The sequence below is a fragment of the Orbicella faveolata genome, unplaced genomic scaffold (genome assembly GCF_042242905.1).
Source record: "Orbicella faveolata isolate gen_17 unplaced genomic scaffold, um_ofav_v1 contig_24, whole genome shotgun sequence".
Taxonomy (NCBI): Eukaryota; Metazoa; Cnidaria; class Anthozoa; order Scleractinia; family Merulinidae; genus Orbicella; species Orbicella faveolata.
Genome location: NW_028301552.1, coordinates 34776243 through 34797909, shown reverse-complemented (window position 1 = coordinate 34797909; position 21667 = coordinate 34776243). Strand labels below are relative to the sequence as shown.

Sequence of the window (21667 nt, the reverse complement as noted above, 5' to 3'; positions counted from 1 at the left end):
ATAAGGAAGACTTTGTTTGCGGGAAAACGAACTAAAAATGCACGAGAAAAAAACGCATTTCCGAATAAACAGCTTCCGTGGCGGTATTACTGACTGCATAAATACGTGTTCGAGGAAGAGTTTTCGCCAGTGGGTGGCTTTGCCAAGTTTCAGCATCTCCTTATCGCTGTTTATCCCTTTCTCTCCAAGAAAAAGGCATTACCACGTAATGCAGAACTAACTTTTCAGTCTGTGAATAAAATTCGAAGGTGTGACCATTCAAATAAGCATTGCTAATTACTTTCAACTTTCCCAGATGATAATTTGGGAAAATTTGTACAATCTCTGGGTTGGCCGATATTTGTGGAATAGGACTATAAGTGCTTTGCGGCTGTTATACACACCTTGTGTTTGGTCCATACAGCTGGCGGTGCAGTACGGAAGTGGGGGGAGGAAATTTCAGGGAAATCCAATACTGATGGGAAACAGTCGGAACAAATGAGACCATCATGAGAGCGAGCCGACAACGTGGGAAATTTATTTGTATACATGACCAGAACAGTGAGATAACACGGCGTGAGATTTGCGATAAAACTACAACTTATGCAATATTGCACTGATATGCTGTTAAGTTAACGCTCGGCAAAAACGCAACCCAAAATTGTCAGGGTATAGAGACTGTTCTGATGCATATTAAACCTTTTTTTCAATGAACAATGTAGCTTCAGAACGAGTAGCTTATTAACGGGTCTATTAAGGGCGAGTATACAAAAAATCTAAGAACACTGTGACAACGAACGAACGATGAAATAAACCTTCAAAAGAATCTTTGAGAGTTTTTCTGAATTATCTTCTGCGTGAAATTTTCGATTTTTTCGATTTCGATTTTTTTCTCAGCTATTCTGAAGCCTGAGAAAGGGTGGAATCTCTCGCAAAGTCGTAAAACTAATATTATATTATTCAACGTCGGAAAAATTCATTGAGGATGCAAGGAATCAATGTTTTAAAAGGCAAAATTTGTCAAGATTTGACATCCGTCCTTCATCCGTAGCGAGACGGTCTCTTTGAAAAAAATACTACTCGCGCGCCGACACGAAAGGTCACTGATAATGCCTGTTTGGCCTTCAAATTATAACAGATAAGAGAGTTCATTTAAGTCTCATTAATAAGGTTTGTATTACGCAAGATAAGCGCCTGAGAGAGAAACGTCATTTCACTTTAGCGCTTCGTGAAATTCGTGACACCGCACGTTCTAGTATATCGTTCCTTGCATGACGTAACATCTCCCAGCACGACTATCGATCAGCTACGTGACCTCTGTAATTGATTCCTTTGTGTTGTTCACTCGTGCGACCCCGGAATCTGATCGGCATAAAAGGACTCGTTCACGCACCTCACTCGCAGAAGAGTACTGTTCCTCGAGGTGTCAATTAGTTGAGAAGCTGATCATAGCGCGGTGCGGAGCAAATTTGACAACAGCTTTCACGGTATTTGTACTAGAGCATCATGCAAGATTTAGCCATGGCCGCCTCGCCCGATGGATCACCGCTCCAGAAGAAACGAAAAAGGCTGAGTCGACGAGTGCCAATCGATATGGTGGTACAGCTTCAAATCGCGGCGGCCGATCAACCCAAAGACAGAGAAGCGTTGAAAAAGCGACTGAGAAAGCAAATCACATGCTGTGAAATCAATGAGATTACCACGTCAGGACTCACGGCACTAAACCAATGCGTTTTGGACGGAAATTTGGAGAGCGCCAAAATGCTCGTTGAACTAGGAGCGAATGTTAACAAAAAAGACAGGTTTGGCTGGACACCGCTGCACTACGCCGCCAGCGAAGGTTACGAGGAAATTTGCCGTTTTCTTTTACGCTGCGGCGCAAATGTCAGAGCTGAGGACAAAGAGGGAAAGTTTCCCGTTGAAGTTACAGACGATGAAAGTATCCTAAGGATATTGCTTAGAGCGACTTTGCTTTACAACATGCCTCCGTTAGATAAGGACTCTTTACAGCATAGTTGCTGATGCGCGCGGATAGCTTAGGAACAGAAGGGCTTTAGCTGAAGTAATAACAAGATGAAGATTGCGAGGAGATTTGGACAGAGTTGCATGCTGAAAGTCTACGAAAGAGGCAGAGATCGACAGAGAACTTGCGCTTATCTGAGAGGGTAACACTGCGGATGTACTGAAAAACGAAATCGCCAAGCGATGCGTTTATTAGAACATGCTCGACTTGACAGTTTCCGTCATTCTCCAAATGAAAGACTTCTGCAAAGCATTCGTTCTCAAGGACACATCAAGAGTTCGAAAATGTGTAAATATTGTTTTTGTACTTGTAAGATAAGAGACCTTAAGAAAGTACATATGGAAGCCAAATGTAACTTGTTATCTAGCAATGCCATCACGTCTTGCCAATTTGCCATGATAAAATTTACATTTGTTACGGCAATTTTCATTTAAAGTTAATTAGCACATTACTGTTGAAAAGTTGGACAAGATTTGGTCTGTGAAATAAAATATACTAGAAAAGGAGCGCGTAGATTTTTCTTGGATTTCAAACGGGTGGCCAATTTTCTGCTGTATAAGGGAAATGGGTATAGTTTAGCCATCTGTTTGTTATCGAGTAAGATCAACCACCCATGTGTATGTATAAACAACAAAAGAGCAAACGAAACCTAATCGTTTCAACCCTCAATTGAATTAACAGTCTGAAGGCCTCTGCAAAAGATATCTTCTTTCACTTTGACGAAGAAATTCTTATCTTCTAAACCATTAACGTTGTTGTTTTAACCACGACATGGAGGGTTGCGAAAATTGAACAATTATTCTTGCGTGTCATGCTTTTGCAGCTGTGAGTAAATATAAGCAGGAAGCTCCCAACAGGAGTAAGATTTCCTCTGTTTCGTGTTTTTGAATGGGTTACGCAGCACGATTAAACAAAGCAAGCGGGTTTTCAACAGCGAACCCCACAGCGCGCGGATAATTTGGTGTTTATAAAAGGTTTCTTTAGTCTTTACTCGATAGTTTTGTAATCAACCTACCGAGGCAATATTTCCCAAGCCATAACAAAGAGTTATAAAGCAGACATTTGCTTATTGTTATCATATTAGAATACAAAATTAATCTTATTGTTTTGGGTGCGATTTAGCCCTAACCCCTTTCTTTATAAAGCCGATTTTCCATTTCCTTTGTCATCATGGTAATTGGTTTACGAAACTTTCAAAATGCGAGCCACCGTAATCGAACGAGATTTCTTGGTAATCTCCAATATAGTTTTACTTAATTTACTTCGTCATTTTAAGCATTTAGAATTCAAATTACGTCCTTGTGACGTCTCCTGTTGGCCCGATAGCCGCCCATTGGGTCCGCAAATGTTCTAATGAGTGGTGCAATATCAAACAAAAACAGACTCCGTGAAGGTTTGGAATATGTAGCGTGCCTTCGAGGTCATCGGGGACCAAATTCACTCAGCGGAACAGTACACCAATGTTGTATTTGTTTTTCGGTTTCCTCCGTTCACATGCCTCGCTTGTTTCTGTCTATGCATGGATTAAAACAAACAGTGAAAATAATTTTACTACATGTCCTTGAAATGAGTCTAGTAAAAAAAAAAAACAACTTTTGTGAATGCAAGGGAGTGGTTGAAAAAGCCAATTAAGAGTCAACTGTGGCGGTTTGTACGGCTCTGTGGTTTGAGCTGCTCCAAAATACTTTCAGATATTGCAAGCGGTTTTCAGCTTTTTTTAAGAAGAAGAGCTTCTATTTATGGCTCGAGGAATATATACACTTTTATCTTAAAACATAAGAGAAAACAAAAAGCATGGATGACAGAACACTGAGAAGCAGCAACGGGTCTATGCAGCTTCAGGTTTCGCACGTTAGTTTGAAGTGTGAATGAAGATTTAATGTCAGGTGATAAAAGGTTTCCATTCAAATTGTTGCATTTCAAGTAACTGACATTTTTAACGTCCATGGACTCACAAGTGAAAGAAAAAAAAAAAAAAAACACTGAACATCCCCATCCATCACTCCGTGTTTGGGGCGTATTAACGGATCTGAGAAATCCGATCAGTCAAATTCAGTCACTAGAAATGCTTGTAAGCTCTTTGCATCTGAAATGGCTTTCAAAACCTTCAGAGTGTACAAGGTCCACCCAATGTAAAATACGAATTAAGAAAATCTCGCCCGGTCGGCATATTCAACGAAGGAAGGAAGGGATAGAATTGTCGGACATCATCTAAGCTTTCGGTACACAAAGGTTAAATATTTCAGACAGTCAAGTCTGAGGTTTGTGAAAAACAAACAAAATCAGAAGGGAGTCATTTCTGGGAGGCAAACATTCAGACCGAGGTTAGCATATTTAATTAAAACAGGATTACACCATGTTTGCTAAGTGCAAGTAAACTAACATACTTTCATCCATATTGCCGGGAAGCTGGGACACGCTCTTAGATCTTAGAAAACCCCAAAATAAATGGTTTGATTTTGAACACGGTAAATGGCAGGAAAAAATTTATAAAAGGCCAGGACAACTGACGATGATTAAGCCGGCTTCTTTTGAAACTTGCCCGGCGAAAATTGACGTTAATGAATGAATTCCTTTACTCAAGAAAAATTGCATCCATTTAAGAGAAAGAAACATTCAGTTCTGTGTTTTCAACGAGAAAAAAGGTACAATCCGGAGGTCGTTTTCAGTGGGGTTGATTTTTGTTCTTCCAAACATACACACGTGTGACCATACAAAAAAAAAACAAGGCACGGCGCTTTCCAGTTCTAAAGTCAAAACTCGAACTCAATGAAATTTGTGTTTGTGGAAAGTACAGTGCGCAAATAAAGGGGAATGGTTTTCAAGCCAGCAATGGCAACTATCGCGCAAAAACTGGCGTTTTACTGAGGCGTGAAGTTTTTATGCCAGCAGGGATTGAGAAAACATCCCTACGAAAAATAATTTATCTCATTCAAATCGCCATCTCACAAAAAGGAGGCGATACGTGCATGCAACAGCCGGTTCAGAAGTACAGGAAACAAATATAGCATACAAACAACAGGTAGAGACATGCGGAATAGGATTTTTCCGCAATTACAGCCACAACAAAAGGAAAGCATCCTATAATGTTTAAGATATACACTAAAAAAAACCCAATTGATTGCGAACCAATACTACTCAATATAAGTACGCTGTTGAAAGAAACTGACATTCCTGGTCTTTTTACCACGCTTCCTTTCTACGGAAACGCTAGTTTCGCTGAACAATATCGTCCATGTTTAACGCCAAAAAATCATGTCGAATGGCACTGGTTTTACTGAATCGGCCTAACGAAACTAAATGTCTATAGTGCAAGCAAACGAGAAGTGGTATTGTCAACAAAGATGAAGAGCAAAACTCCTGTAATTCAGGGTTTTATTATTAAACTTCAGTCGGACAATAATTACGCAAAGTGACATTTTACAAGCGCTAATGATCGAATGAAATAATGTCTGTCTGCCGAAAAAAGAAACAAATGATAGTTTCGACTGAACAACGATGAAAAGGAAGGAAGAAAGGAAGAAAAGTCCCAGTGTTTAACTGAAGTGTTCAGGGTGTTATTACATGTAAACATCAGTTACGCAATCACGCCAAACGATCGACACTTCAAAACACGCGGGTGCAATACTAAGAAATGTATTTTATCCGGGCGCCAATATCCATAACGGAGACCTAAAAATAAAGTAGTACATTCATCAAATTTGGACAGGATTTTTTTTAAACGACGGTGAATTCAACATCCTAAACAACTGAAGTACGTTCTCCAGATTTGGTCCTCCTACAAACTACTGCAAAAAAACACAGCACATCCGGGAATATCGTATAAGGTTCAATACGGCCTCTGTCGCTTAAAATCTTTATTGTGGGCGTTTTCGGCACAGCTTCAGTGCTGGCAATCGACCCATGCATGGCATGATGTGGGTGATATAAAAGAACTGATAAGTATTTCCCAGTTTATGACCTTTCAATACTCGCCGCGTAAACAACTTTTAAATTATTTCATGTACTCAAATCTTGAAAGCAGAATTCCCGAAACGAACTTAGGGGCTTGACTGTAAAATGAAGTTACGACAGTGTGTTACAAAGTCGGGGATAACCCGCCAACAAATAGCCCTGTCTAAACACTATTAGTTTCCATCTACAAGTGGTTTAGTCCCAGGGGAGGGGGCTCCCTGACATTGAACACTGACTAAGTTCTGGTTTTCGATTGGCTCATGTCAGGTTAACCGGTTGTTCGGAAGCCGGTTAACTCTAACCCAGTATTAAAAGTTGAAAACAAATGTTTTTCACTGCTTTTGCTTTGTGTATTTGGAGAATATTCAAACTCAGATCAGAAGGCAAAGCAATATAGAGAAAACCTCACCGCAAAGTTACAAACTCAAATCAAAATTCTCGCTTATCTTGGTTTAGCTTAATCGGGGCTTTGAACAATCCGCCCCAAGAGCTCCGCTCTTAGGCTTGGCTAAATCTATATATTACTTCATAGCTACTATTATATTAGTACTTTCATTGTGTTTCATATCATTTGTTAAGACTATTTTTTGTCGAGCAATTCAATTTAAAAAGCCCACCAAGAAAGCGTTATGAAAGAAACAACAACAAAAAAGAGTAGGGTTGGTTATTGAAATCTGACAACGCGTACGGCATGGTGCTTCAAACCAATTCAAGGCAGAACGGCTTAAAACTTACACGCTAATCAAAAGTTCACATTGATTAAGGGTTATCGCTAACTTGCAAAGTCACAGCTCGATTGCCATCATCGCAAAACGTTAAAAGAATGATTAAGAACCAAATATCTCGGCATACCCGAGACAGAATGGCGCCATGGAACGCGCAATGGCACTCTTGTTTTGTCGCACGTATTTCGTCGTCAAAACATTCCTCGACACGGGTCACTGGAACTCGACAAAGCTAAAGCAGTGTTTCATTACGAAAACAGATAGCATTAAATTATGATTAATGACATAAACAGATGAGCAATGACAATTCTCAAGTGTAGCACTGCCTAGCTGTGTACTATTAAACGATGGCCTTTTTGAATTTTCTACCATATTTTTCGATCGATATTACAGCGAATTTGCTTGCGCGTGTAAATGATAATATTGTTTTGAATCGTATCCTAACCACAAGTTATTTTGGCTACGCGATTTCCGATTATACTCGGACAAAAATGGACTCGACTCAAATAGCTCGATAAAGGATATTGGCTCTGTAGGTCAGCGCTTCACGTGCGCATATAAAACAGGTGTTGGTAAATAGAGTATTGAACAAGCCGTGGTCTTTTCGAGATTTCTCTCGGTCAAAATAATAATGCGATCACTGGTACAAAGGATTAAAGCAGTATCAAGAGCTTAAGCAGACTCTTCTAGCAAGTTCTAGCAAGCTCGATCGATTGGAATGGCCAAATGGCCACCAATTTTAGCACGTACGATCTTTGTCAATGGTCGTCGTTAAAGAAACGAACTTCTCATTTGCATTCGAAGGGTTTACTGAATTGTCAGGATATATGTCGAAAACCGCATTGCACTTAAGAAAGCATGTACATCGTCTTCTCTTTCCAACCTACGAACCACTTTACTTCACCCGTATATACAACAAAAGATCTCGCCTCTAAATATGGCAATGTATTCTGAACATGCGAATGGCATAAACTCTTTCGGATCAGTGTTCACAACACGCTTTCAAATTGTTATACGGTATTACCTTGTGACTACGGAAACAAAAATATAATTTGGCAACCTGCGTGACGTTAGAGGTTTTCGTGACGTGCACTTTGCGTTCATAAGAAAGGAGCTTGCTATGGCTTCTTGGCCGCACGCGAAATGGGTACGAATTTACTGCGTGTTTTCTACTACACAACGCATTTTCCAGCGACTAAAATTTTCAACTAGTCTTTGTCACGTTAAGGTAAGAAGTTTTCATTTGGTGAAATTCTAACAAAAAGGTGACAATGATTTTGTCTCACAATGTTGTCTGAGCGCTATTCGGTGTTGAAGGAACGATATTAAGGGGAAAAGACTTCGGTTTGTTTTGGACTTCTGATGACTTCTGATGGCTTTAATCGGGAACAGTCAAGAACAACAACAAATTTATAACTACCAAAGGCAAACACACACACCGTCAAAATTGTTGTTCCTGTATCATACCATCTCTTCCTTTAAAGAATTTTAATCGGGACAAATTCCTTAAGGCTGAGAAACCTGACTCGCAAACCAAAGTTTCTGTGGCTCTGATTTTTATTTCTTTCAATTGCGCTCATTAAAATGTTCCAAAATTTTTAAAACATGACAGAGTTAGCCTGAGGCAGCGTCCACACTGCGCCGGAGAAATTTGAAAACGCAGCTTTCTTTCTACGGTTAGGCCTACCGTCCACACTAATCCGTCAGCGAAAACGGAGCTTTTCGAAAACGCTTTTCAAAGCGGAGGAATTTGAAAATGCCGGCTTTTCCTTGTCGTGAGGACGGAAAACATTTTGACAACGGAGCTTTTCGAAAACGATGGCGTCTCGATAATCACATGATCTCCCTGACTGAGTTTTCCAAAATGACCGGTGATTGTTGCGATTTCAAATTTCTCCGGCGTAGTGTGGACGGAAAACATTTGATGCGTTTTCAAGGTGAAACCTCCTTCAAATTAAGTTCTCCCTTCGAAAGCGACATTCACGATTCACCGTTACCGATTGGTTGTTACTTGCCCGCGTAAATCAATATTTTAGCAACAGCCAATCAGAGAAGCAACACGGATCTATGAAGCGACGTCATCGCTAAGGAAGTTTTCGTCCCATACGAGATGTCTGTGAAGCGAAGTTCGATTGTTTTCATAAGATCTACTATATATACCTATTACTTTAAATTTCTATATAAATAATTGCCAAAAACTTAATATTAATATTGTAATTTTTAAAATATCTTTTTTAACATTCACGTCCTCAGCCCTGTCATGTAAAGAAAACATCGCTGAGAAAATGGTCCGAGCACAGGAAAGCAAAGATCACTTCTGTTTCGTTAAAACGTCTTGTTCCTTCTAGTACCATTAAATAACCTGGCATAATGAACAACAAAAACAGGGTTTAGAAATGATACAATATTTTACAGTTCTTGTACACCGTTCCACTGCACCGTTCCCCTGCCTCTCAAACCTCGAACTCAAGCTGAACAAAGAGCATTTCCAACATACCTTTCTGAAGTTGTTTCATGATTTTTTCAGCGCGTTATAAGCCGCTCGGAACCAAATGGCTACCGCAAGTGCCCCTGGATCTGGGGAATTCAAATGCTTTTCACTCACGTAACTGGAGCGACCTGCTCGGGCTGCCATGGTGGAGGTAGACTGAGCTCCGTATTCTGCAGCCTGGAATATAATAAACCCGCTTCATGTGAATCCCAAACCACAACGGTGCAATTCTACACGGTTGCTTCATTGTTAACGAAGCTGACGGTAAAACTGTGTGCTCCAGCGTTTGCCATCTCAACCCCCAGACTGCCATCTTAGTTAGGCAGCTTAACACAGTCGACCCTTTCCACAACGGCCACCTTGGAGACAGAGGAAAGCGCCGTTCCGTTGTAGAGAAGTGGCCGTTATGGGGAAGTAGGGGTGTAATATGACTCCTGTTTTTTTCGGGGGTGCAAATTTCCCCCCCCCCCCCCCAAAAAAATGCTTATTTTAGCACATATAAATTAAAATGTATCAACAAAACAGAAACTTAACGGAAACGGAGACCAAGTTTGGTGACCTCTTACAATAAAAAAATGGGGTTTTCGTCAGTCGTTGATTAACTGGCCGTTGACGAGAGGTTATTTTGGCAGTTGGGACGAGTTTCAGTGGCCGTTGCCCTTGTGGAGAGGTGGCCGTTGTGGAGAAGTTAAAATAAGAGTGAATGTATGGATTGTTCGTCGGGGCCAGATTAAGTGGCCATCGCAGAGAGGTGGCCGTTAGTGGAGGTTCGACTGTATAAATATAACGTTAGATTTCTCCCTACGCTAATTCACTTCCGAGGAAAAGTGTCAAATACCTCAACAGCTTTTTTCAGTGCCTCTATGGGGTCTGTCCCTGAAGCGAGTTGTGAAGTCAAAGTTGATCCCGCAGGATGCAACGCATCGAGCTGAAAATAAACCCACAGCGATATCAAATCACAGAGCTACTGAAACGTTGAACCACATTGCCCACATCAACTCACTGATAGATAATAACTTCATCAGACAACGTTTTCACAAGTCTGGAATTCTCTGGGTCGAGATGCGGAGGTCACTACCTCCCTGAGTACGCTGTCAGCTTTGTCACAATTAGATTCCAACCCATGACCTTCCCGATACCAGCGCCTTGCTCTACCAACTGAGCTATAAAGTTTTGATACGAATTTCTGTATCTTGGCCGTTTTCCAAAGTGATCAACACGTTCATCAGCCACAACAGCATCGTGAGCGTGATCCCATGGCTAAAAAAAGCCCCGGGGGGTATTCCCTACAATGGCCTATATGGAGGCTCCCACCGAAAGGGGTACCTTTTTTAGGCTTCAGGTAAGTAACAGCGACGGGATTTCACAAGTTGAGGTATAAGAAAGGGCAGGGAAGTCTGTCATTTAGGCATATCTAGAAGGGCCTTTAATTAAAATATTTCGAACAGACGTACCTAGTGGATGTATCTGGTAATGCTCCACGTTCTCCCGTAATATTGTTCATTAACTTCATTACAAGGGTTTAGAAAAGGGATGCAGTGGCTGTGTGACTAAGTATGTGAAAGAGGTACCTTATTACAATAAGTTCACGAACGTGTTTTCTCACAGAACGTAAAGCATATTACATACCATGGTACGGTCCCCAGGTTCCGCTCCGCCGTATCTAACGATGAGCAAAGAAAAGCGTCGTTATTTGTTCATAGGATTTCTCTGATTTAGACTCAAAATAACCACTGGAAAAATCGAATTTTTAATCAAATGATCACTGACAGAACATTGGAGGGCTCATAACATGGAGATTTTCAAGGCAAAACTCAGCAATTCGTATAGTGTGATCGTCCAGGTGAGAGTGGTTCTGAAAAGCACTGTTGTTGTTGACTGATGTTTCGACAACCTGAGCGGAAGTCATCTTCAGAGTCAAGTGAATAGTGTTTGTCAGTAGATGGTGCTTTAAGTCTGGTCTGTTGAAAGGGATTGGTCAGTTTAGCCGTGATGGTATTGGCTGTACGACTCGTGTAAAGTTTGTCAGCAGCAATTTGTCGGTTTTCTGTACTAAGTTTCGATCCGTCTACTGTTCGTCAAATTAAGTCGGTCTGTTTGAGGTTCGTCTATTGTTAGTCAAATTAAGTCGGTAATTTAGTAGTTGGTGACTCAAAAAAAGGTCTTTTCAGAACTACCCTCACCCGGAAGATCACACAAGATGAACTACGGATACTCCCGGGTTCAAACCATTTACTAAAAAACATAACAACTTGTCTGCAGAAAACCAGCAATCTACAGTTACGCCTCTGTTTCCTTGGCAGTATTGTATAGCGTATATCTACCTTCGGGATCAAATAATGTAAACGCTATTCTGGAGATTTCTCTGCAATGGCACTCTTTATGCATACCTCATAATGGCCTGGACACCAGCTTCCCAAGCCTTCGCCCAGGCCCTTGCAGCTGAGTCACTCCTGAGATGAACTGTCCCGGATGTAAGCAAGAGGCTGTAGAACTGTTGAAAAACAGAGGATGTCCAGCAAGGATTGAAATACCACCAGCTATAATCATCTGTAAATCTACACGTTATACGCATGTCTACAAAATGATCCAGTTCGAGTAATCTCTCAAGGATGAAAACTCAGCCACACAATGCAGGGGTTTCATTGAGGGCCGAGCACTGGGCAAATTGACCGGCTGTGAGGGTGATTTTGGCCGCCTGGTTTGACCATCTAGAGGAAAGTTTCTCTTATAAACTAAGATTTGCCTGGCTGTGAAAACCAGTTACCCTCCTGCTGAGAAATCTTAATAGAACCCCTGCATAATGAAGTAAAATTTGGACCACTGGGCTATTATGCAGCATCCCTCGGCTATTATGCAACATCCCTCGGCAACTGAAAAACAACAACATGGCTAAACATTCACTGAAATTGACAGTTCTATATACTCTTTACTTTCTGATCAGCAACAACACTGCAAAAATCGGTCCAATCCATCTATACGTTGAACCCCAAAAAACCACCCTAGGTCAGATCACAGCAAAACAGTTACAGTGCGACTACTCGAGCCGAGCCACTTGGAAAAGAGTTAACCAATCAGAACGTTACTTCAGAACAACGGATAGCGATCTTTTTCATAAATAAACCAATAACATTGAAGAATACGAACAATAACTCTTCACAAAATTGCCGTCACGAGAAGCTCCTGGTCCATTGTTTTCAGTTTAGGTGGCCGGGTTCGAGTAGTCACACTGTAAAAGGCAAACTGAGCCAACACGTCTTCGTGGAATCCTCACTTGAACTGCTGAGTGATTATAGAAGGTGCCGGATAACTCACCACCCCTGAGCTCCCGCCCATGTGATCCTCGCATAAGTTGGCAAGAGATAACAACAACTCCTCTGGACTGTTACACGGCAAACCAGGTGCATCACGTGATCCTAAGGCTTTTTTTATAGCTGCAAAAAATTTACATTACTTTGCAAAATTTTCAGCATTTTTTTTTCGGACATTTAATTTTCGTACGAATTTAATTTCGGACAAAAAAGAAGCGTCTGAAAATAAAACCGTCCGAAATTTTAAGGGTCCGAAATATTTACAGTACAATAGAAAACTTTGAAGTAGCTCCAAAGCTCTTAGTTTCCTTCATGGAGCGAACTCTAGTTGAGAAACTGCTTGAGATATGTAGCGGCTTCTAAGCTTACATGCATGCTGTTATGTGATGAAAGGACGTTGGGTAAGTGAACACAAAAATTTCTTAAAGATCATCTACTAGTAGAAAATTATAGACAATACCAAAGTTCAGGCCCGCAATGCGTGCACAGTATTACGTACCTGATGCTCCACGAGAGAGAGTGGACCCACAATCTCCATCGCCAGCCAGATTATCCAACTCATTGAGTTTTCCTTCAGCAGCAAGGAGAGCATCAGCCACATGACTGAGGACTGCATAAACTTGTTCCCCTGCAAAATAACCAAAACAAAACAATTTATTAAAAGATTCCTACAAAAAGTCATCTCATCTATTGTTTTCATATAGAAGAGAGGAAACAAATGTGTTAACAATTATTACTAACTACTTATTAACCGAGAGCGAGGTCTTTACACGGGGTCTTTACGAGAAAATCTTAAACCAAGACCATGCCGTATTTACCGAACGATAGCGAGGTCAATACGCCAAGGCCGAGGTTTGATCTTTTCCCGTAAAGACCAAACGTGCGAGGATTCTATGACGTATAGAGCTGTTCAAATGGCCGTTTACTTCGTCCTGCCCGGTACCAACATAGTGAATTCGCCGTTCTGTTCTTCTAAAATTGTAGCTCATCAGGGTAATAGAATTCACTCTCAGAGAGTTCCTCGTCATTCATAGTTTTCAGACGCTACAATTTTCAGAAAAAAACAATGATTTTTTAAAATTACTTCCTGCATGTTTTTGCAGGCCCGTAATCAGCCCGTGGGCATAACGGGAGAATAATGCCTACAATTAGCCAATTAGAGCGCGCGTTCTGTATATGCCATTATAGGAAAACCATACCTAAAGCTGTCAATTTTTCAGAAGTAGCTTCTCTTTTGTCTTCTACATCATCACAGGGTACTTCTAAAGGCTCCTTATCAGTTCTCAGGCAACCTGTAGTAGGTGATAACGAAACATGTGGCCATGCTGGTGCTGTTGTGCTCTGGTCTGTGAAACAAATAGAAGCATTTCATCATGCCAAAACATTAAATTTGACCACTAATCTATAAGAGCCTCCACTTAACCCGGGAGGGATTACCTCACAAAAAGAACAGGGCTGCTCACCCGAAATTTTGAAAAGAATTCTTAAGAGGTACCAAGATCCTGTTTTGTGGGTGTGGCTTCAATTTTTTTCACCCCTAAGGGGTACCAATTCTAACAAAACAAATTTTTTTGTATATTTTTCAGCTCAATACCCTAACAGGTACTGTAAAAGCTCCCACTGTGGACCTTTTGAAGCTGAACTCTGAAATAGGTACCATAACTGCTTTTTTAACCCCTTAAAAGATATGATGACCATCTAGCCCTTATTATATGGGAGTTTCCCCCTTCCCCCAAACTTAACCTGCTGGGAAGCTCAAGTTGAATATGTTGTGGAGCAATTAAATTACATAACATAAGGAGATACAGTTATAGTTCTATCTTTCTCCACTGTACCACGCGGGGTACCATTGTGAGAACTCTTTTTTCGACTGAATGATCTAGACACAGTTTCAAATATGGCAACTATTACCTAAACAATGAGCCCTTGTTTCATCCAGGTGAAGCAAAGTGATTGACACTCCGGCCATTTCCAGTGAAGTCATAAAACTGCCAACATACACTCTATCAACTTGAACACCTTTTTCTTTGGCTGGAAGAAATGAATGCATGAAATAAATGCTTGAAAATCAACCTGAAGTTTCAATTTTTAATGTGCAAGTGCAACTGTCATGTTCAGAATACTGTGATCTCTGCCTTGGAGAGCTGTCAGTGGCTTCAGGAAATTTATGTGTTTTTACAGAGCTGCCTTTCATCTCCGAGGTGGAGATGCGTGGCCTCATGGTTAGTGCACTCACCTTCAGAACGAGTGGTCAGGGTTCGAGCCCTGGCCGGGTATACTGTGTTGAGGCACTACTCTTGCAATGCCTCTCTCCACCCAGGTATATATTAAATAGGTACTGGTGAATTTTATGCTGGGGTGTAACCCCGTGATGGACTAGCATCTAATCCAGGGGGTAGTCAAAATACTCCTAGTCGCTTCATGCTACAAAAATCAGAGATAAGCGCCAGCCTCATGGGCCACTTGGCTTGTATGCAAACTTTACCTTCTATCTCTGAGAGATGTTCACCTTAGACAGCTGCCTGTCTTAGAGAGGTTTCCTCTTAAGAAATATGGTGTTATCCTTAGAGAAGTGTCTGCTTTCCTTTAGAGCTGTCTGCTTTAGAAAGGTTTCTGCCTGAAGGGTTAATCTTAATTAAAAAGGTGGCTGTATAAAAAGGTGTCTGCCTAAGAAGGAACATGCCTGATTTAGAGAGGGGTGTTTGTACCTTAGAGGGGTGTCCCCCTTGAAGGGGTGTCTGTCTTAGTGAGATGCCCACCTTGTAGCAAATGAATTAAAGAACTGATGTACAACAGAGCAAAACAAACTTGGCCACTTAAAGTTTCAAGATAATGTCTTCTTTTATTAGATGCCAGTTAGAAGAACACTGACTGTATTATGTCACTGCATTTAACTGACTTACTTAGGTAAGTGATTGCAGCCCTTACTACAATGTTCAGCTCTAGGACTGAAGTTCCTCCAAGATTGTTCACCACTAAAGCTACCCTGTCCCCTGTAACATTTGAAAAACAAAACCAAGCAAGTTCAAAACATGACAATTCTAATATTTCTGATTATAATAAATTTAATGGATAGCACTTAGAACATGATAATATATAATTGAATAATTATTACTATCATAAAGATATCTTGTATAAGTTAATTGATGATTTTCTCTATTCTTATAATAAGATATTAATAAATTATAGATACAAGTACTGGACAAGAATTATAAAATTAATACAAGTACTATATGCACAATAAATATTATTATTTATCGTGTATATAGTATTTACAGTTGTAGTTCCAGTGCAACTGACCCTGTTTAAGGCTCAACTTGTATGTCGCTCCACTCTCAACATCTGACATATGATCAATCATGGTCTTGACAACATTGTCAGCCTTCTCAAGCTTAAACAAGAAACCAAACATTTATGGAAAGGAATTTTTCATAATGTAGTTCCAAAACATATTCATACTTCCCCCATGGAAGGGATTTTATCTAAGACCACCCACCCCTCTGGAAATTCCAGTTAATCATAGTATCTTTCTTTATTAAATTTTTTGGTCTTAGTGAACCTCCCACCCCCAGGAAAGTCAAATCCAGGCTTCTATGGCGGGGGGGGGGGGGGGGGGGAGGTGGGGGAGTATGTATATTTTCTCAGGAACTGCACATTTCGAAAAAAACAAGTTTGGAAGGAGTATTGTGACTAAAGAATGGGCTAGGTTACTACAAAGAATTCCAAGCAGCACAACTTTTCAAGTATAATTTAACAACAAAAAGAACAAGTACTTGTACATGTTCTATTGTCACCAGGTATGATACCTTAATTTATGATATATGAAACATATGTAACACATTCCACATTCCACGAAAGAAGGCTTAATATTAATATTTATGTTACAAGTTAAGTGATGGTATTTTGGCATCTGAGAATCTATCTCTGGAAGTATGCAATATATTGTCAATTCAAATGTAATGTACATCTTATTTTCTATGCCATGACTAGACCTTATGTCACTTCATAAATCATTGATCTTTTTTTGTTCTGATCACCTGTCTGTTTGAAACCTTTCTAACAATAAGCAATGTAAAGAGAAATCTCATGTTGATCATTTATAATGAGACTTGTACATTATTTGTGCAATACCTTGACTCTTTTCACACCAGGTTCTCCATGAATGCCTGAAGAAATAAAAAGCCATATTATTGCTCATTTATTTTCTTTTTAATTCCAGTTCAGTAGGGACCTAGTCTCCTCCGCAGCCGTTTTTTGGGATGTCACGCAACGCTCCCCCCAAAGAAACGGCTGCTCACATCCGAACAACATTCCTTTCACGAAATTAGCCAATCACCGCTTCCGTTCCATTTTCTAGAACGTTTTCGTGCCAAATTCGCCCTTTGAAACTTGTCCAATCAGGGAATGTTTTTTATCTTTGTATTCCGTCGTGGGAGATGTCACAAATAAACATACAGATTTCCGGCTTTTGTTTAGGGACGCCGAAAAATACCGGCGACACTTGCACGAGCTTTCTATGTAGCTGAAGACTCTTCAAAGTTCAAGTTAATTATTAGAAGCTTTCAACTCAAAAAATTACTGTCTAGAAGGAAGATATCTATTTTAACTTAATAAAGGAACCAGGAAATCAAGTAGCTTCGCTAAATTTGTTGACATCGAGTTCTGAATGCCGCTCTTTCCGACCTGATTACAATCTGTAGGAAGCGTTTGGCCCTTGATTGACGCTTACAATTTGACATTTGGAGAAAATATATAGTCTCATTTATAGCTGAACATAGCGATGAGCACATGAAGCACTTGTACTTAGGACTTTCATTTACAATTTTTTTCGTCCGTCATGATCGTAACCTGCGAACACCACCTATTTTTGGCGACGTGCGGCGTGAAACAAAAGCCAGAAATCCCTCGCGTGTTCGCACCGCAGACCTTTTTGCGCGAAAGCTTACGTCATTCACACTTTGCTATTATGTGATTGGTCTGTTCAACAGAGCGCAAACAAACCACAAACACAAAAGGAAAAGAATGTGGTTCGGATGTGAGCAGCCGTTTCTTTGGGGGGAGCGTTGCATGACATCCCAAAACACGGCTGCGGAGGAGACTAGTAGGGACCCTAAGATCTAAAAATGCATCTATGCACATCAGAATACAAGAAAATTGCACCGATGACTGTTTACAACTATCTGCTCCTACTTCCTGGCCAGCAACATGCTGGAGCAGTTTTGGGAAAGATGATGATAATGATGACGAAGACAATCAAGATGATGAATAAAATGATGAATAAAATGATGATGATGATGATGATGATAATTATTATTACCGTTACTCAACTGTAATAAACTTTTGAGCCTAATAATTAGGTTCAAAACTTTGTTGTTGTTAATTAGGCTCAAAATTTGTTGTGGACTCACTCGGCTGTGCCTCGTGAGTCTCCAAAATTTTGACCACTGTAATGACACATATCGTTGTCAATAAGAGAACAGACCACACTAAACCACATTCGATTTGTTAATTTGAAAATGTAAACATTACCATAAATTTAAAGAGAATTGTGAATGATAAAGCAGAACAGTCAAGCTCTCACCCAGGCCTAACTCCATTTCATCACTGCCCAAAACAAAGGACGGTAGGGATCCTGGCAGACTGCAAGGAGCTAAACTCACACCAATGGTTCCTGGAATAAAGAATACATTACATACTTAACAACAGCTACTGATATGTTACTGAAATATAGGAAAGTTTATGTATCAGTCAAATAGAAACATCAATATCCCCCCAGGTATACTTGAGCATTTGTTGTGCTTGAAGATAAATATATTAAAAGCAGTTTGCTCATGAAAACTTATTAATCACTTTAATTTATATTTTAAGTAATGATATATTAATAGATTCATAGACCTGGGGCACAGTGGAAGTTCTAGCTGGGTAAATGTACATGTATCTAAGAGTGATTTTGTTTCTTTTTTGTGACTCATTTTTACCACATATGTTCTTACTGGGGGGGAGGGGGTAGGGGCCTTTGAATTTGATTTCTGAGAACGATCCAAAGGTGGGGCATCTGAACACAATTTTGGCCCAGGGGATAGAAATTTGACCAACTGAAAACTCAAAATGTTTAATGTCTGAGGAGATGCCATGGATGGTGAAGTTTTGAATTGACTGATACATTTTAAGTCTGCTCCAATGCAAGTAATAACCACGAGACCACCATATCTAAGGGCACTGCACCCCAGTCATAGAGGATTTTCCACATAATCCTAACACATTAGCAGTTGCCCATGCACCATTAAAATAACTGACAAACAAATGTCTTGAAAATAGCATTCAATAATTATTATTGTGTTAATGAACCTGTGCTCAAGCATCTCTCCCTAGTTAAATTAATGTGTTATGCACAATTTATATACGGTCACATACCCATGGCTTGAGCTGCAGATTTTGCCACTCGTGTTATTTCCTCAAGAGATTTACCTTCCTCGGCCAGTGCACCTGCAATCTACAAAAAAAAACATTACACTTAGGCACATAATTAGCACTGTGTAACAGTTTAATATTAGTAGGAGGAGAGCTGGTCTAATGGTGTGAGTATCAGGGATTCTGGCTTTGAGCTAAGGCTAGCGGCATTGTTTTGTTGAGTGTTGTGTTCTTGGACAAGATACTTTACTCTCACAGGTCCTCTCCCCACCCTGGTGTATAAATGTAATGCAGGAGCAGTTTACCCTGCAATGGACCATAGCCTTTTGTACTTTTCTAACAAATCATATGACTTTGACCATGATTGATGTTGGACCAAACCCCTAAGGGTATCTGACCATCTGGAATGGCCACCCCCAGGGGGGGGGGGGGATCTCATATAAAAAGGACAGGGGTGCTTGTCAAAAAATTTGAAAAGAACCCTAAGAGGTGCCAAGATTCTGCTTTGTGGGCATGGCTTGAAAAGTTTTTTCACCTCTAAGCATCATTTTCTATCATGTTTTTTCAGCACAATACCCCAAAAGGTACACCAAAAACTGCTGCTGTGGACCTTTTGAAGCTGAACACCCAAGGGGTTTCAAAACTGGTTTTTTAACCCCTGAGAGGTACGACAACCACCTCGTCCTTTTTATATCGGAGCCCCCCCCCCCCCCCCCCCCGGTAGCCACCTGCAAGTCGCAAGCCTAAACACAAAATACCTTGCCTACCCAGTAGTTTCTTACAGCTCTCCTGAAAATTTGAATTGAAGTTGGAGTCACCGGATGGACAAATTCGCTCATTTGCCTGATATGTACAGTAAACACCCGCGTATAAGAACCTAGAATTTTTGGGTTCAGGCTGAATGGGTTCTTATATTTTGGGGTAGTTTTTCCGAACTCAGGCTGATTAGGTTCTTAGTAGGTTCTTATTTGTAGGAGTTGTCATAGTGATACCATTCAGAGAGCTACTGTAGTACTAGTATGTCATAATGGTTGAACATTTGTATTTTAAACCGCAAAAATGCCAAGCCTTATTTTTTAAACAATAATAAATACAGTATTCTATACTCTGTATTTAAAAGATTTTCAATTAAACAAATCATTTTCATGGTGTTTCTCAGAAATTTCACAATTTCTATCAATTAAAATCCAGTATTTTGGCTACAAAATAAGAGTGTTTTTTTGTATAAGAACCTATTGTTCTTTGCCAGCCTAAATAGGTTCTTATATATTTGGGTATTAAAATGCCCAATTTCAGCCTGTAGGTTCTTAAATCACTAAGTTCTTATACGCGGGTGTTTACTGTATTATCCTCTCCTCAAATCCCAAGTCATTACCTTATGGATAAGTACAGTCCCACAAAGCCCCCTCCTTCCCGCCGTTTTGTCCTTGCTAGTGAGAGCACAGTCTTCTCTGACAACTACCATTTCAACTTTCATTCCCTCGGCTTTAGCCCTCTCCGCCGCGAATCCGAAATTCAAACGGTCCCCAGTGTAATTTTTCACAATCAAAAGTGTTCCTCCGCTATTTTCACGACCCACCGCTCTTATAGCAGCAAGTATCGATTTGGTCGGCGGGGAAGTAAACACAGCGCCCGCTACGGCAGCTGTGAGCATCCCTTTTCCGACGAATCCCGCGTGCGAAGGCTCGTGACCACTACCACCTCCAGAAATGAGAGTGACTTTCCCAGCCTTTCGTAGTTCGTCTACATCCTCGCGAATAATTACGCGGTGATTTTTGAGAAGATTAAGTCCAGGATTGGCAGCAACGATCCCTTCTAAAGCTTCGTCAACTGTATGCAATGGGTCATTGATTAGTTTCTTCGACGTTGTAGGTTTTTCCTCTGTTGCCATCTTGACGAACTTGACTGGCTGAGGCTTGCGCAAAAACTGGAGCTTACGTGACAGCAAGAGCGTGACACTCCAGTGCGTGACACTTTTCTTACATAAAACACCATTCCGCGGTGTATTTACCTACCTTAGAAATTTTCCGTTCGTCGATTCATTAATTTCCTTAATTTCTTAATTTTATTATTGAACTAACTTCAGAAAAAAATCCCGTGTGCTTGTTGCGTGATTCTTTCGTGATCTCCTGATAGGGAACTGTACAAGTCCTGAATTACCTTGTGAATAAGAACAGTCCCACAGAGTCCCCTCCTTCCTGCCGTTTTGTCCTTGCTGGTAAGGGCGCAGTCTTCCCCTACTACCACCATTTCAACTTTCATTCCTTCGGTGACGGCTCTTTCCGCGGCGAACCCAAAATTCAGACGATCGCCCGTGTAATTCGTCACAATCAAGAGAGTTCCACCACTGTTGTGTTTCCCGACCGCCCTTATGGCAGCGAGAATAGACGTGGTTGGAGGAGAGGTGAACACATCACCAGACACAGAAGCAGAAAGCATCCCCCTCCCCACAAAACCTGCCTGTGCCGGCTCGTGGCCACTACCTCCCCCGGAAATGAGAGTAACTTTCCCAGCCTTCCGAAGCTCGTATACATCTTCACGGATAACAACTCGGTGGCCTTTTAACAGTCTTAGTCCAGGGTTTGCAGCAACAAATCCTTCTAAAGCCTCATCCACAACATTCAATGAGTTATTTATAAGTTTCTTTGATGCGTTCATTTCCTTCTCTTCGGCCGCCATTTTGTCAATCGTTGAGGAGAACTGGGCAAGAGAACGCCAAGGTTTGCCTGATCCCGGAGGGGACTCCCACAGGAAAAGAACGGGGGTGCCCGCC

At 40.8% G+C, this 21667-nt stretch overlaps 3 protein-coding genes across 6 annotated transcripts in view; 1 reads left to right on the top strand and 2 right to left on the bottom strand.

Annotated features, from left to right (window-relative positions):
- LOC110056716 (adenosine receptor A2b-like) overlaps positions 1-9307 on the bottom strand; it is a 31956-nt gene extending 22649 nt beyond the window's left edge. The window contains exon 1 of the mRNA XM_089291414.1: positions 9179-9307. The gene's annotated coding sequence lies outside the window, so the exon portion shown is untranslated. The remainder of the gene's footprint in view (positions 1-9178) is intronic.
- Positions 1358-2508, top strand: LOC110056614 (uncharacterized). The gene has a single exon (XM_020763128.2). The coding sequence runs from the start codon at positions 1486-1488 to the stop codon at positions 1999-2001; it is 516 nt and encodes a 171-aa protein (XP_020618787.2). The 5' UTR covers positions 1358-1485; the 3' UTR covers positions 2002-2508.
- Positions 3227-21596, bottom strand: LOC110056674 (triokinase/FMN cyclase-like). Of its 4 annotated transcripts, none has more exons than XM_089291408.1 (15): positions 21055-21596; positions 18898-18976; positions 18065-18154; positions 16615-16649; positions 15784-15874; positions 15387-15476; positions 14395-14514; positions 13683-13829; positions 12983-13111; positions 12488-12606; positions 11563-11666; positions 10802-10835; positions 10011-10100; positions 9179-9349; positions 3227-3515 (listed from the first exon to the last, which is right to left on the bottom strand). In XM_089291408.1, the coding sequence occupies exons 1-14, from the start codon at positions 21571-21573 to the stop codon at positions 9194-9196; spliced, it is 1803 nt and encodes a 600-aa protein (XP_089147534.1). In that variant the 5' UTR covers positions 21574-21596; the 3' UTR covers positions 3227-3515; positions 9179-9193. The 4 variants fall into 4 exon arrangements, with proteins under 4 accessions (XP_089147534.1, XP_089147535.1, XP_089147533.1 ...); XM_089291409.1 differs by having other exon boundaries at positions 3227-3511; XM_089291407.1 differs by lacking the exon at positions 3227-3515 and adding an exon at positions 8221-9043 and having other exon boundaries at positions 21055-21595.
- Between the last annotated feature and the right edge of the window lie 71 nt (positions 21597-21667).